Source organism: Podarcis bocagei (genome assembly GCF_964188305.1).
Source record: "Podarcis bocagei genome assembly, chromosome: 16".
Taxonomy (NCBI): domain Eukaryota; kingdom Metazoa; phylum Chordata; class Lepidosauria; order Squamata; family Lacertidae; genus Podarcis; species Podarcis bocagei.
Window position 1 is genome coordinate 36,146,278 of NC_138142.1, and position 13,714 is coordinate 36,159,991.

The following is a 13,714-nucleotide window of genomic DNA, read 5'->3' on the forward strand; positions in this document are numbered from 1 at the left end:
TGAGGCCATCTGGGTGGCCACCGTGAGACCAGGATGCTAGATAGCTCAATCGGTAAAACATGAAATTCTTAATATCAATCAGGGTAGTGGGTTGGGCAAAAGATTCCTGCATTTCAGGGGATTGGACCAGATGGTCTTCATCGTCCCTTCCAATTCTACAATTCTGAGATTCTATGACTTAGATGGGCTATTGATAATAATGATAATAATAATTTATTGTTTGTACCCCGCCCATCTGGCTGGGTTTCCCCAGCCACTCTGGGCGGCTTCCATAGAAACCAAAAATACAGTAAAATATCACAGATTAAAAACTTCCCTGAACAGGGCTGCCTTAAGATGTCTTCTAAATGTCAGGTAGTTATTTATCACTTTGACATCTGATGGGAGGGCGTTCCACAGGGCGGGCGCCACTACCGAGAAGGCCCTCTGTCTGGTTCCCTGTAGCTTTGCTTCTCGCAATGAGGGAACCGCAAGGTGTTTCCTACTCCAACAGGAAACACCTTCTGTTCTTATGCACAAGCCTCAACCCACTGTATGCAGGCCTCGCTCCGAAACCCCCTCGCACTTAAAAGCAGCCGCGCCCCTTTAAACCGCGCACGCTTCTAAACCAACTCCATCCATTCACAAAAAAACTTCCTCTCTTAAGAATGAGCGTCGCCCCGGCAGAGCCACGCCCCTCCCTCAGCTCCAACCACTCAGAAAGCGACAAACGGCCAACCACTCTACGTAGCACACCGGAGCCCGCCTCCTCCCTCTCTTTCTACCAGACGTAACCACGGTGGCGCTCCGTGTCCCTCCTCCCATCCGGAGAGGACGTTTCCTCGCGCATGCGCAGAGAGGCAGCCTCACCTCAACCTCCTGGCGCACGCGCGGCCGCTGCTTGACGCGTGCGCAGCTCCGGCCTTTTTTATATATATATTAATTTTTGGGGGAAAAAAGCTCCGCCATTTTGCCGGGCTCCTTTCTGAAGGGGAATTTGAAGCGAGGAAGGCTCCGAGCGGCTGAAGTGAGAGAGTCGTCGCCGTCGTCGTCCTCCCGAGAGAGAGACGACGGAGGGTTGGAGGAGGAGGGGAAGCTGAGGGGGGAACCAACCACCGCCACCATCTTTGCGTTTGGGGCGCCTGACGGGGGAGGCCGGGCTAAGCCTGAGCGGAGCCTCCCGCCGCCTCCGCTGGCCCTGCCGGAGCCGCAGACAGAGCAGAGCGAGCCCCGCCCCCGACGGTGAGTGAGGAGACCGTTGGGTCGTGTAGGCCGCGCGCGGAGGGGGCGGGGCCTCGAGGACCGTTGGCGCCTTCCAGCAGGCCGCGCCGGTTGGGGGGGGGGGAAAGAGAGAGGCATTCGCCCCGGCCGCGCACGTGACCGGTTCAGAAGCCTGGCGAGCAGCGGGGGAATGCCCGGATGCAACGGGGTTCTGTGGTGGGCGGGGCGACTCCAGTGCATTCCCATGCATTCCCTTCTCTCCAGAATGAATGAATGAATGGGTCTCCTGTAAAATCAGTGTTTTTTTTCGGGGGGGGGGAAGAGGTGGGGGAAGTTGCCGCGAAGTTTATTGCGGGCCCAGTCGCAGTACCGACACACACACCCCAGCAGTGGCTAAATGTTAAGTTGTGATTAATCAGCTCAAGCAGACAAGGATCTGAATTAGAAGTGGCCACGAATTTATTGATTACAGATATAGGTGGATTTTTGGCTCAGGCATTGGGTGTATCTCCATATCAGCCCCGTCAGACAAAAAAAAAAAAAAAAAAAAAGATTTAATTTTTTAAAGGTCAGGAAACTCAGTTGCCCTCAGTTCCTGCTTAAAAAAGAAAGAAAAAACCTGTATAAAATCACTTTTGATGTTGGCCCTACTCTGCCCTCCTTTATTATTTATTACATTTATATCCCACTTTTTTGCCAAGGTGGTGAACTTGGTTGTCCACCCCACCCCCATTTGGTCTTTCAATGACCCTGTGAGGTAGGTTGAGCTGAGAGACAGTGATTGGCCTAAGCTTCATGGCTGAGCAGGGACTAGAACTCTGAGCCAGATTTGCTGAAGTGAACATGTGTGAGGGCCAACCAAAGCTGTTGAGCTTCTTTTAGGATTGAAGTTGTTGAGCTTTTTTTTGGATTTTACCCCGGGACATATACTGCCATGGGGGCCGGATTAAATCGACTGGCGGGCCAGATTAGGCCCCTGAAACACCAATGAATGCACCACAGTGTGGACTCCTCCTGTAGCACAGTAATGCTCCTTCTGGGAAATGAATTTGACTGGCCAACTAAACTAGGCGAGGGTCAACGATAAGGTCTCAAACCCTCAGTGAGTTAGGAACTTACCCTGCATGTGAAGACAGGCTCAGGTAGCTGTTGATAGCCTTCTCCTCCATAATTGTATTGAGGAATCTTGCTTGGCTCTTTTAAAAAGAGGGGGAAAGTTCCCTGAGACTGACTGTGAGGCAGATGCTTTTGCTACTAGCAAGAGGACCAATGAACTCCCTGCTTCCCAGAACATAAGAGCCCGATGGATCAGGCCAAAGACCCATGTAGTCCTTCCACTTGTTCTCATAGTGGCCAACCAGATAGCAAAAAGCAGGGCCCGAGTGTAAGAGTGCTTTCCCCTCCTGCCAGTTCCGAGGGCTGGTATTCAGAAGCATTACTGCCTCTGATCATGAAAGCAGAAATTAGCCATCATAGCTCGTATCCATCCATAGCCTTTATCCCCCAGGAATTTCTCCAATCCTCCTTTAAAGCCAGCCGAGTTAGTGGCTGTAACTGCCTCTTGTAGGTGAATTTCAACATTTAGCTGTGAGCTGTGTGAAGAAGCTCTTCCTTTAGCAACAGTTAATGTTTTTTTCTTTTTTCTGAACTGGCCCTGTCTTCTTCTTTTGCAGATTCTGGGGACCTGAGATGGCCGCGCAGTCAGCGCCGAAAGTCGTGCTTAAGAGCACCACCAAGATGTCCCTCAACGAGCGGTGAGGAGCCCAACGGCCAACTTCAGCTCATAAGATTTTTTTTTAATTTTTATTTTTGCTTAGTTATCACTGTGTTCGATATCCAGAGCCAACATGGTCCTTGCCCTGCTTTTAACCTACCCAGATGCAGAGAAGCAGGGGGGCAGCTTTGCGTCTGCCTTAAATCCGACAGCAAGCGATGGTACACAAGGTTAAAAGGGCCAAAATTGTCTGTCTGATGATAAAGCTGAAAACGGTAATCTGGTGGGATGTGTTCTAAGGAAAACCTCGCACCCTCCTTTTTTTCTTCCACATGTGTTCACATTATATAGGTGACCCCTGCAGTGCGGTAGCATGTGACCTAAGCTGCAGGAGGCTTTGCTGCGGTGTCCAAGGCGGACACACATCCTTGTGTGGTCTGGCCTGTAAGAGGCAGGCAGCTGGCCGCTCTGATCAGCCCGAAGGCTCCTTGGCCACAGTCCTTGGACCTTGTAAGAGGCAAGTGCTCCGCTCCATTCATCATCTGCTTCCTTTGCCCTCTGCATGCCCTCTCTTCTCCTTCCTTTTTCTCCTCTCCTCTACAGTGCATTCCTATATGTAAAATTTCCAACTAATAGGTGGTGCTTACATTGTGTGGCCCTTGTGTACTCTGTCTCTGTTAAGAGGGTTGGTAATCTTAAAACCTGGTCATCTCTCTGGGAAACGCACAGCTGGTTTCAATGGCAGGCCAGGAGAAGAGGGATCCAGTGTACAAAGGTATGGCAGGCTTGGATTATCTGAGAAACTCCTTGAGCTGCTCTGTAGGGGTGTAGTTGTACTTGGAATTGGTCCCTTGAAACAGTTGGGCATCTACATCCTTTCTGTCCATTAATTTCAGTAGGTCTGCTCTGAGGAGACCATACAACTCGCAGTCAGCTGCTCTTTGATCAGGGATGGGGAACCTGTCACTCTCCAGGTATTGCTGGACTTCCAGTTCCCCATCCACCCCAGCCAGCCTGCTCAGTGGACAAGGAGTTTTAGTCAAACAACGCCAGGAAGACCATGGGTTCCCCCCACCTTTGGTATAAATGCATGACATTACAATTGCAAACAAAATTCTTTCTAGCCTTACATAATGTCTATTCTGTTAGAGAATAAATTGTGCCTTTTTACAGCCATGTTGCTGAATAACATATCTCCTGTTCTTGGATTGGCATTTCATTTGTGTCTAAAGTTTTCATCAGGTGTTCTTTGAGGGTGTAGGGATAGTCCTTTTGCAATCTGCAGAATACTATTTAATAAACAGTGCAGTCCTACATAAGCTTATTTGGAATTAAGTCCCACTTTGCTCAATCAAGTGCACTTCCAAGTAAATCTTCATAGCATTATTGGATAGGAATACACACACACACACACACACACACACACAGGCAATAGGGTTTGCAGCCTTTCTGAACAATCGGGGGAGCCTGCTAGCTATGCTGTAGACCAGGAGTGGGAAACATGCCTTTCGGCATTCAGAAAATGAATTCTAAGTTTCCATTTGAATTTTTTTGGATTTCTTGCCCCTTCTCAAAATTGTAGGTGTGTGAGTTTTGTTAAACCCTGGGAGTCATGGATCCTAGTGCCCTCCAGATGTTGCTGGACTACAACTCCCATCATCCCCGGCTGTTGGCCATGCTTGCTGGACCTGATGGAACTTGGAGTCAGTAACATCTGGAGGGCCGGTGGTTCCCCACACCTGCTGTAGACTCTATTCCAGAGTTTTCCAAACTCTGTGTCACAATACGTTAGTGTGTCAGCTGCAGTGTGTAGTTGTGTTGCACGAACGCTCCCTGCACTCCTCCTGGCAATGGAAAGGGTTAGTTTAACCTCCAGTTTGCTAGTAAAACTGAATTACTGTGTTGCAAAATGATGCGTGCCCAAAAAGCGTGTCACCAACTTGAAAAGTTTGGAAAGCTCTGCTCTATTCCATAGCAACAGGTTTGCACTTGTGGCCATCTCTCCCATGCCGGACCCTTCAATTGGGGAACCAGTGGTCAGGCCACACCACACTGTAGGGGGCTTCCTGTATGTTAGTGGCGTGCTCTCATATTTTTGATTTATTGGAAGGCTTCACCAACGAGATTGGGCTCCACTGTCGGGGTAGCTGCTTCCCATCGTATTTTGAAGGTTGTATTAGTACTATTTGATATTTAACCCTTGCTAACTTGGTAGGGTGAGTGGCATCATAGACGTGGAAAGGGGCAAGGTCCTTGCCCAGAGAAAATCCATTTGATTTCATTCAGCCACTCAATTTGTATGCTGCTTTTCCAGAAAATAAATCATGCTCAGAGCAGCTTATAACAAAGAAAACGGGAACACATTGCAAACAAATGCTACAAAGCCTATTTTTACAATAACTTAGCAAACATTAACAATTATAATAGCATAGCAAAACCCCACATTTCAATACTAAAAAACATCACAATATTACTTAAACAGCATCCAGAAAACCAAAAGCAAAAATGGCAAAGGAGCTTCATAGTTTCGCCTTAGTCCGAGAAATACCCCTCCCGTAATGTGATTGATTTATGACTCATTTTTAACAGTTGCTCACCAGTGTGCCCTTGTCCTGTCTGCATTTGACCTTGTGGCTCTGGGCCTAGATTGGGCAGCAGGCTCCAATTCCTTGCTCTGTTCCTGCACCTGCCAGGGCATGGAGTTTTTGGTGGGGAGGGGGGTCTCCATGTGGGGAAAACCTGTTGCCCTTCCAGCTGCAGTTGGGCTCCTGACTTCCACCAGCCCCAGCCAGCATGGCCAGTTACTTGCTGAAGGAACCATTTCTGGAGCCAGGTCCAAACTTGACTTCGAAAGCACATCCTGTGTGCTGTTTGAGATCCTTACTCATAGGGTTTGAATGCCCCCGGCATGAGCAGAGAACGCTTCCTGCCAACGACTGGTTTCTTTCCAGCTGGCAGCCCTTTGTGTCTCCTGGTTTAGGGTGCTGCTCAGGCCCATAAAGGGAGAGCTGAAAAACCTTGTTTTTGAGCAGCAGCCGCCTTTCAGAATCTGGATCCAACCCTCGTTTAGACTGGGTGCAAATCTAGCAGTATGCTAGTGGCATAAAGCCGATTGGCAGTTTGTGTGTTCCCTTATGTGTCCAAAAGATGGAAACTGCCATAAGAATTGGAACGATTTTTGTCATCGTATTAGAAACCCCTGGGATTGTAGTTCTGGGACACACACGTGCCATTTCCTAGCTCCCTCATAAATAAGCTAATGAAAGTGCCTAGCTTGCTAAGAAACTAGTAGCTCTCACCTCTCAGCCCCCCATCCTTTCGGCACATGGCCTGCCTAAAAGTACTCACTGCCTGTGGCTGCCAGGAGAGTTATTAAAGATAGGGCTGGTTCTTTAATTTTGTGATTTTTGGAGCATTGTATAATAATAATAATTGTTTATCATATCGGTCGTTTTATATAGCAAGTATCAGAGCAGCTTGACAAGGTGAAATATAACTTTAAAAAGCAATGTAAATCCCCAGGAGTGAGGGGGATTCTGAAACCATGAACCATACCAAAATATAGCTACATATAAATAAGGACCAAGGCCTACCTGCCCTGCTTAAAGCTGAGCACTGCCACAGACGGCAACATTAATTAATCAAAGGCCTGGTTGAGTTAAAAAGTATTGGCCTGATGCCTAAAGATTGGCAAGGTGGGCATCAGGCATGTCTTCCTGGGACCAGCGGGTGGCAGCATGGGACCACTAGAAAAGGCCTGTTCTTGTGTGATCACCCTCCGCACCTCCCTCAGGTGGGGCACTCAATGAGAAGGGCTTGAGATGAAGACTGCAGGGTCTGGGCTGGTTCCTATGGGGAGAAGAGGTCCGTTGCAGCTTCAAGATGACCTAGTGGTTCAAAGCAGCTTGATTTGGCAATTCCTCTCTTAACCTACCTTTGCTGGCCAATTGAGTCAGTCCATTTGGAACCAGCACTGCTTTCCCTTCACCTTTCTCTCCATCTTGCTTAACTGCTTTGTGTGCTTTTTCCATCTTTGCTTCTTCGTTTTGAGATCACATGAAATTTGATTTTTTTATTTAAAAAAATCACTTCTGTTTTAAATATACTGCACTAATCCACACCCTTTTGAATGTCCTGTCCTTGCACGTCTTCTGGAAAACGAGGAAAAGTCTGTAGCTCATTAACCTGCCATAAATTAAAATGTGTACCACGTTGTTGGCGTTAAAAAAAAAATTGTGGGCCGCGGCCGCCCACTCTTAAGGGCCATGAAATGCCAGTTGAGATGCTTTTGTAATGACAAGCTTTTGTTTAAACACCCGTTTTGTTCGACCTTGAAGCTTTACTAATATGCTGAAGAACAAACAGCCGATCCCCGTGAACATTCGAGCCACCATGCAGCAGCAACAGCTAGCCAGTGCCCGGAACAGGAGGCTGGCCCAGCAGATGGAGAACAGACCTTCTGTGCAGGCTGCGTTAAAGCTCAAGCAGGTGAGAGAGGCGCAGGAGAGCCAGCGATGGAGCCTTGGCAGCCGGGGGCTTCATTTGGGTGGGAAACACAGGTGTGATAGATGGATGCCAGCTTCTGGAAACCACAGGGTCCTGCTTGCAGGTTTCCCACAGCGTGGTCCTCTTGTGAGATTAGGATTCTGGGCTAGATGGGCCATTGGCCTGACCCCGCAAGGCTCTCCTTATGCAAATCTTTGGTCGATGTTCCTGCTGGTGGGCTACGTCCCACAACACCTCCTGCTGCCTTCTAGGAAATAATCCTTTGTCCAGGTGGACTGATCCACCAGGGCTCTTAAGGAAGGACTGCATAGCAATCACCATATGGCTTCACTCAGGGGTTGCTAACCTGGTGCCCTCCACCTGTTTCGGGTGGCCACTTGCATCAGTCCCAGCTCAGTCAGTGATGGAGGGTGTGTGATGGGAGCTGTAGTTCACGACAGATCTGGAAGGCACCACATAGACGTACCCATTATTTGTTTACTTCTAATATTCATTGTGTGAAAAATAACAAAAAAGAAACCGCAAACGCAACCACACAAAAGACAAGAACGATTGCATATCAACCCAGAAACAGAAAATGGCCACCTATGTCATTGTGCTGCGTAAGGTTAAAGCAACGTGGGTTGATCTCAGGGACTTGGCCACTGCAGAGGAGGTTCCCTTGCACCTCGCTGTGGTAAGCCCCAAAAGATTGCAGGCTTGTGACCGAAATCCCATTCTGGGAGAGTTTGTCCTTCTGAGTTTGGGCCTCAGAGGACCAGGGGTGTGGTGCAGTTTTGCTGGTTTTGATCATGCAATCGTTTCCCCCTTGTGTCGCATTAGTCTCCATCTACATTTGGGCCCCGTGGTGGCGCAGGCAGCCGTGACACGTGTGTAGCAGGTGCTGCTCCATTGGACGACTTGTGTGAAATGACCTTTTTTAAATGAGAACATATGGCAGGAACTAAAATCATCATCATCAGACCTTTTATTGCCATCACATACAAACATTCAAAACAAATCAATACAGAATTACCACTTCCCCAGTGGCACAAAACATTTGCTAAAAGAAAGGAGGCAGAGCAGCCTATCGTCACATCTCTTGGTCTCCAGGGAGATCAGACGTCTGCAGTGTATTTCGACGACAAAAAACCAGATAGAGATATTTAGCCACTAACTTGGTGAGCTCCTGCTCATTCCCCAGTAATAGAAAATTTATGACCTCCAACTCTGGTTCCCATTTGGAGATACAGAGTTGATCTAGAAATTGCTGACAGATCAGCATATAGTTTACAATTGAGAACCGTATGTGTAAGGGTTTCCACCAGGTGGTCTTCACATGGGCAAGTTCTTTCTCCTTCCGCCCTGCCTGAGAACCTTCCCCAAAGGAAGTTTGATGGATTTGAATTAAACCTGGCCAGCGAAAATGCCCTTCGTTCTTGAGAGTTAACCAGAAATTCAAGATAATTGTGGTTGGTTTCATGCGCCCAAGAAAGTTGAAATTAAGGAGGGGAAGATGTTTTCTCTGCTGCTACTGTTAGTTCTTGGCGTTCGATATCCCACAACCTAGTTTTTATTATAGCCTTGACAGATGGAGCTAAAATGCAGTAGAGTCCTGAATGGGTGCTGCTCCCTGAAAGAGAGGCATGGTCATCCCCTACTTGCAAAAGGTGGCTCTGATTCATCTCAGGGTGCATCTGCGGTCCCCTCCTTTCCCTTTGTCTAATCTAGTTAGGATGTACCTTGGTATCATTTCACGAGCTACCAGGTGACTTGCGAGAGCTGGAGAACCATGTTTAACATTTCATATATTTACTGTCACTCACATAATAATCCATTATGCACTAGTCTGCTGATGTGATAGACCATTGCATAGGTTTTATGTAATGGTATTTAAAATAAAAATGCAGTGCATCTCTCAAAATGTTCTGGGCACATCTTCATTCCCTCAAACCAAACCGTGCTGCTTCACCCTTTTTCTTCCCCAGACCTTTCCTGCATTGAACCAAGAGCCATGGTGACCACATGTGACCCTCTCTCTCTCTTTCCCCCCCAATTACTTCCATCTCAAGCAGCTTGCGCCCGCCCTTCCGTGCCAGCTGCTCTCTGCTTGTTTCTGTGCGACGTTTTCCTGTCTAACACTCTCTTCTTCCAGAAGAGCCTGAAGCAACGCCTGGGGAAGAGCAACATCCAGGCACGTTTAGGCCGGCCGGCGGGACCCCTGGCCCGGGGTGTGTTAGGGGGCCGAGGCTTGCCCATGGGTCAGAGAGGCTTGCCCCGAGGAGCCATGCGCGGCGGGCGTGGCACCAGAGCGTTGCTACGGGGAGGAATTCCCCTCCGAGGTTAGTGTGTCAGTGAATTAGTTCACTTAGGACTGGGGGGGCGGCACCGTTTTCTGTCTGGAGGCAGCAATCCTTTCTGGGTACCCTTCCAAGAAGGGCCACGTGCCAGTGTTGGGCAGGGCAAGGAGGAACAATGGGTGGAAAAGTTAAGGCCAATTTTACCTTTGTACCGTAGGCTACTTTCTGTACATACACACGCGTGCCCTTCTCCATCTTCCACCCAGAGAGGCACGGTCAGAGTTCAAAGGCACGTCCCAGCCAGGCAAAAACACTCAAGGAGAGGGTGTGAAGCAGGGCCCATGAGGGGTGGGGCCTGGGAGAGTTCTGAGGGCCAGATAGGAAGATCTTGAGGGCCACATTCAGCTCAGGTCTGAGGCTCCCCAAACTTTACTTGCCAAATATCACTTGACACCCCCCAAAGATATATCTGATGAACAATAATACTATTTGGGGGGGGGCAGAACTGATGTCCATTCTTCACACAGCCTGTTTGCTGTGTGCTCTGCTCCCCCAGTTTGGGGGCTCAGTACATAAACTTTGACATAGTCCACATGTTAATCTACATGAGTCTGATTGCATGGCGTGACTTCAGTGGATTTAGTATACTTGGTGCAAACTTGATAGAGGGGGTGGGAGAGCAAGGAGTTGAGGAAAGAGAAACTTGGGAGCCTGCCCCCAACAGATGAAACAGTTTTCCGGTGCCAGATTTAGGACATACTACCAAGGGGGCTAATAATAGTTATTACTATTATTATCATTACTATTATTATTATTATTTAAAAACATGTATTTACTAAGATCCATAAAAATGCAACTGTACCAAAAGGAAGTATTACTAAAATAAGATATTTGGGGGGTGTGGATTTTTGTCCTTGTTCAGGGCACCATATTACCAAAGACTCAGCCGCCTTTAGCAGAGCTCTGCTTCTCTTCAGCTAAGTTTGCTATCCTGGAGTAAGCTCTGCTTGTTTTGTTTTTTTAAGTCCCTAGCTTCTGTAATTGCAGCGAGAAGCCTGGAAAATGGAAAACGAGGCTGGTAGGCTTTGAAGCCCTTAGGTAATGGGTGGTCAAATTTCAGCTGTGACTCCCATCATCCCTGACTGTGGCCATGCCAGCTGCTGGGACAGGGGAGTCCAACAGCAACTTTAAGGCTACAAAGCCTCCCCACATTTGCCATAGCGCATTTTGGCATAACAGTTACCTGGGCTGTTGCAACTTTTTTTGAAATAGGAAGCCGACAACCAGTGAAGGGGCTAGGATCCAAAAGAGAATTCTCAAGCATGTGCTTTGGAGACACCATTATTATTAAGCCACTGTAGAATTTGAAAGTAGACCTGTAGTGCAGGAATATCCTGAGTTTGCTGGCAAGACCTTTTCTTCAAAAGCTCAACTGATGGTTGACTCTCTCTTTCTCTCTTTCTCTCTCTCTTCCCCTTTAAAGGACAGGGTTTACTTCGGGGAGGACGCGGCATAGCTGCTCGAATGGGCCTGAGAAGAGGAGGCCTTAGAGGACGGGGTGGGCTTGGCAGAGGAGGGCTTGGCAGAGGAGCCATGGGCCGGGGTGGCATTGGCGGCAGAGGTGAGCACAACTAACTTGGGATGTTACACTCACTTTCATTTTATTCCTGCAGCCTCGTACCTGGCATTGCAGAGAAATTCTAAGAAGCGAAAACATCAGTCCCGTACTGAAAAGGTTTAGTCTGCCATCTCGATTCAGAATGGCTTCCAGCTGTTTCCAAACTTAAGACGAAAACCTGCTCCATCACCTCAGGAACCGGCATGCCAAATTTGGTTGCGGTATCTTTAAGAGGCATCTAAATGCTTAGCGAAGGAACAAACAGCTTTCCAAAAATATACAGTAGATTTACTGCATGTGTGAAAACCGCAGCACAGGAGAGGTCAGTTATATTCGTTTGCCGCTTTTTACACCAAAGTATTTCGAAGCGACTTGAAATGAATAAGCAGGAATAGCAAAAAACGTTAAAACCAAACACAGGAAAAACATTGAAACCCAAAAGAGCTCTGTAGGATAGACAAACATTATTATTCAACATAAGGCAGCTTTCTATGAGGACTAGAATCGGCCATTTAATCGGGAAAACTAAGATCTGGGATCTTGCTTCAACTTTAGGAGACAAGCCATAACTCAGTGATAGAACATCAGCTGTGAATGCAAAAGAGCCACAGTTCAGTCACTGATATCCAGGAAGGGCTGAGAATATCCCCTTCCTCAAACACTGGAGAGCCCCTGCCAATCAATATAGACCGGGGTTTCCCAAACTTGGGTCTTCAGCTGTTTTGGGGCTACAACTCCCATCATCCCTAGCTAGAAGAACAAGTAGTCAGGGATGATAGGAACTGTAGTCCAAAAACAGCTGGAGACCCAAGTTTGGGGAACCCTGATCTAGGCAATTCTGAGTTAACTAGATGGACCGATAGCCTGGTGCAGTCGAAGGAAGCTTTCTGTGTCTACTCTGATTGACAGCAGCCCTCTGATCGCATTTTAGCCATCTTTTGCACTGGGGAGGCTATGGGGCGGGAGCGGGGGGGGGGGGTTTGAACTTTATCCTAGAAGAGGAGGCAGCTGAGCTCCAGTGGTGCAGTGCCTAACCCTGTCCTCCTCCTCCTCTCCCGCCCAGGTCGTGGCATGGTGGGCCGGGGACGAGGCGGCTTTGGCAGCCGTGGGAGAGGCCGGGGACGAGGCAGAGGCGCCCCCCGCCCCGCCCTGACCAAGGAGCAGCTCGACAACCAGCTTGACGCCTATATGTCGAAAACGAAAGGACACCTGGATGCCGAACTGGACGCCTACATGGCCCAGACAGACCCCGAAGCCAACGACTGACCCACCCTTGCTGTAGACACTCGCTGAGGTTGTGTGTCCTGTGCGCTGGTCCTTCCCCACCCAAGCCCTCTCCTGTAAGCCACGACCGGCAACAGCCACCCTGACGGCGTGGGGAGGGGTAGGAGACAATAACTTTCACGGGTTTCTCTTGCATTTTGATACTCCTGCGTTGTATGAAACTGGTGGGCGGGAGAGAATTGTGTGTTAATCTACATGCACGCACACACACATTTCTTAAACAACTTCCAAAAACAAATGTGACTGACCTGCTGTCTGTAGATGGCATCATCTTGAAGCTCCTCAACAGGACATTACATGCATAACTGTCCACCTTCCTCTCCTGTCTTCCTCAACTCCCCCCCCCCAAAAAAAATTTTTTTTGACCTTGCTGTAGACAGAAGGTCTCAGGTGCTTATAAATTGCAGTCTCGGCAGCTACAGCTGCCGTAAGAGTTGGGTTTCAAGGTGGCTGCTCATGCACAGTGATGCTGAATCCCATATTTCGTTTCTGATGTTTCTGCTTACGTCCATACCCCAGGCCCAACAAATAATTCTGTGACTTTTATATATGGTGAGCACAAATCAGTGGAGTTCTTCCTTCCCTGCCCCTCTCCTTCCTCCAACCCTCAAAAAGGATTAGGCCCAACTAGTGTTTAATTCACCAAACCTGTTGTGGCCGAAAGCAGATTTTTTTTTTTAATAATAATAATAAACAATGGCAGCAAACTTTTCATTTTTATTTTTATGCTCTTGTGGCCAGCCTGCTGGTTGGTATTTTGTTTGTGTGTGTTTGAAGACACTAGGAAGGCAAATGTCTTTCTCTATTTGCCGCCCAGTGTCTTGTGAGCTCAACTGTTCTGTTCTGGTTTTGAACGGCATCTTGTATTTTCTGGTTTACCATAAGAAACAATTGCAGGGAAAAGGAAAAAAATGCCTTTGTCTTGGTTTTTTGTTGTTGGTGGGGCGGGGACTGTTGTTGGAAACTTACAGTAAATTGAATAAGCCACTACTACTATGACCTTTTTGGTCATCTTTTAATAGGTAGGTGGAGCACCTTCCTGCCTATCATTTCATATCATGAGGGTGTCAGCTGACTGATAGATGGGCAGTCCTACACACTTGCCAAAGTTAA

General features: G+C 48.1%; 1 protein-coding gene across 2 annotated transcripts; it reads left to right on the plus strand.

Annotated features, from left to right (window-relative positions):
- The first annotated feature begins 857 nt into the window (after nt 1-857).
- CHTOP (chromatin target of PRMT1) lies at nt 858-13,308 on the plus strand. 2 transcript variants are annotated; one of them, XM_081173859.1, is made up of 6 exons: nt 858-1,221; nt 2,874-2,954; nt 7,252-7,402; nt 9,555-9,741; nt 11,183-11,320; nt 12,381-13,308. In XM_081173859.1, the coding sequence occupies exons 2-6, from the start codon at nt 2,890-2,892 to the stop codon at nt 12,581-12,583; spliced, it is 744 nt and encodes a 247-aa protein (XP_081029985.1). In that variant the 5' UTR covers nt 858-1,221; nt 2,874-2,889; the 3' UTR covers nt 12,584-13,308. The 2 variants fall into 2 exon arrangements, with proteins under 2 accessions (XP_081029985.1, XP_081029986.1); XM_081173860.1 differs by having other exon boundaries at nt 859-1,221; nt 9,558-9,741.
- The last annotated feature ends 406 nt before the right edge of the window (nt 13,309-13,714 follow it).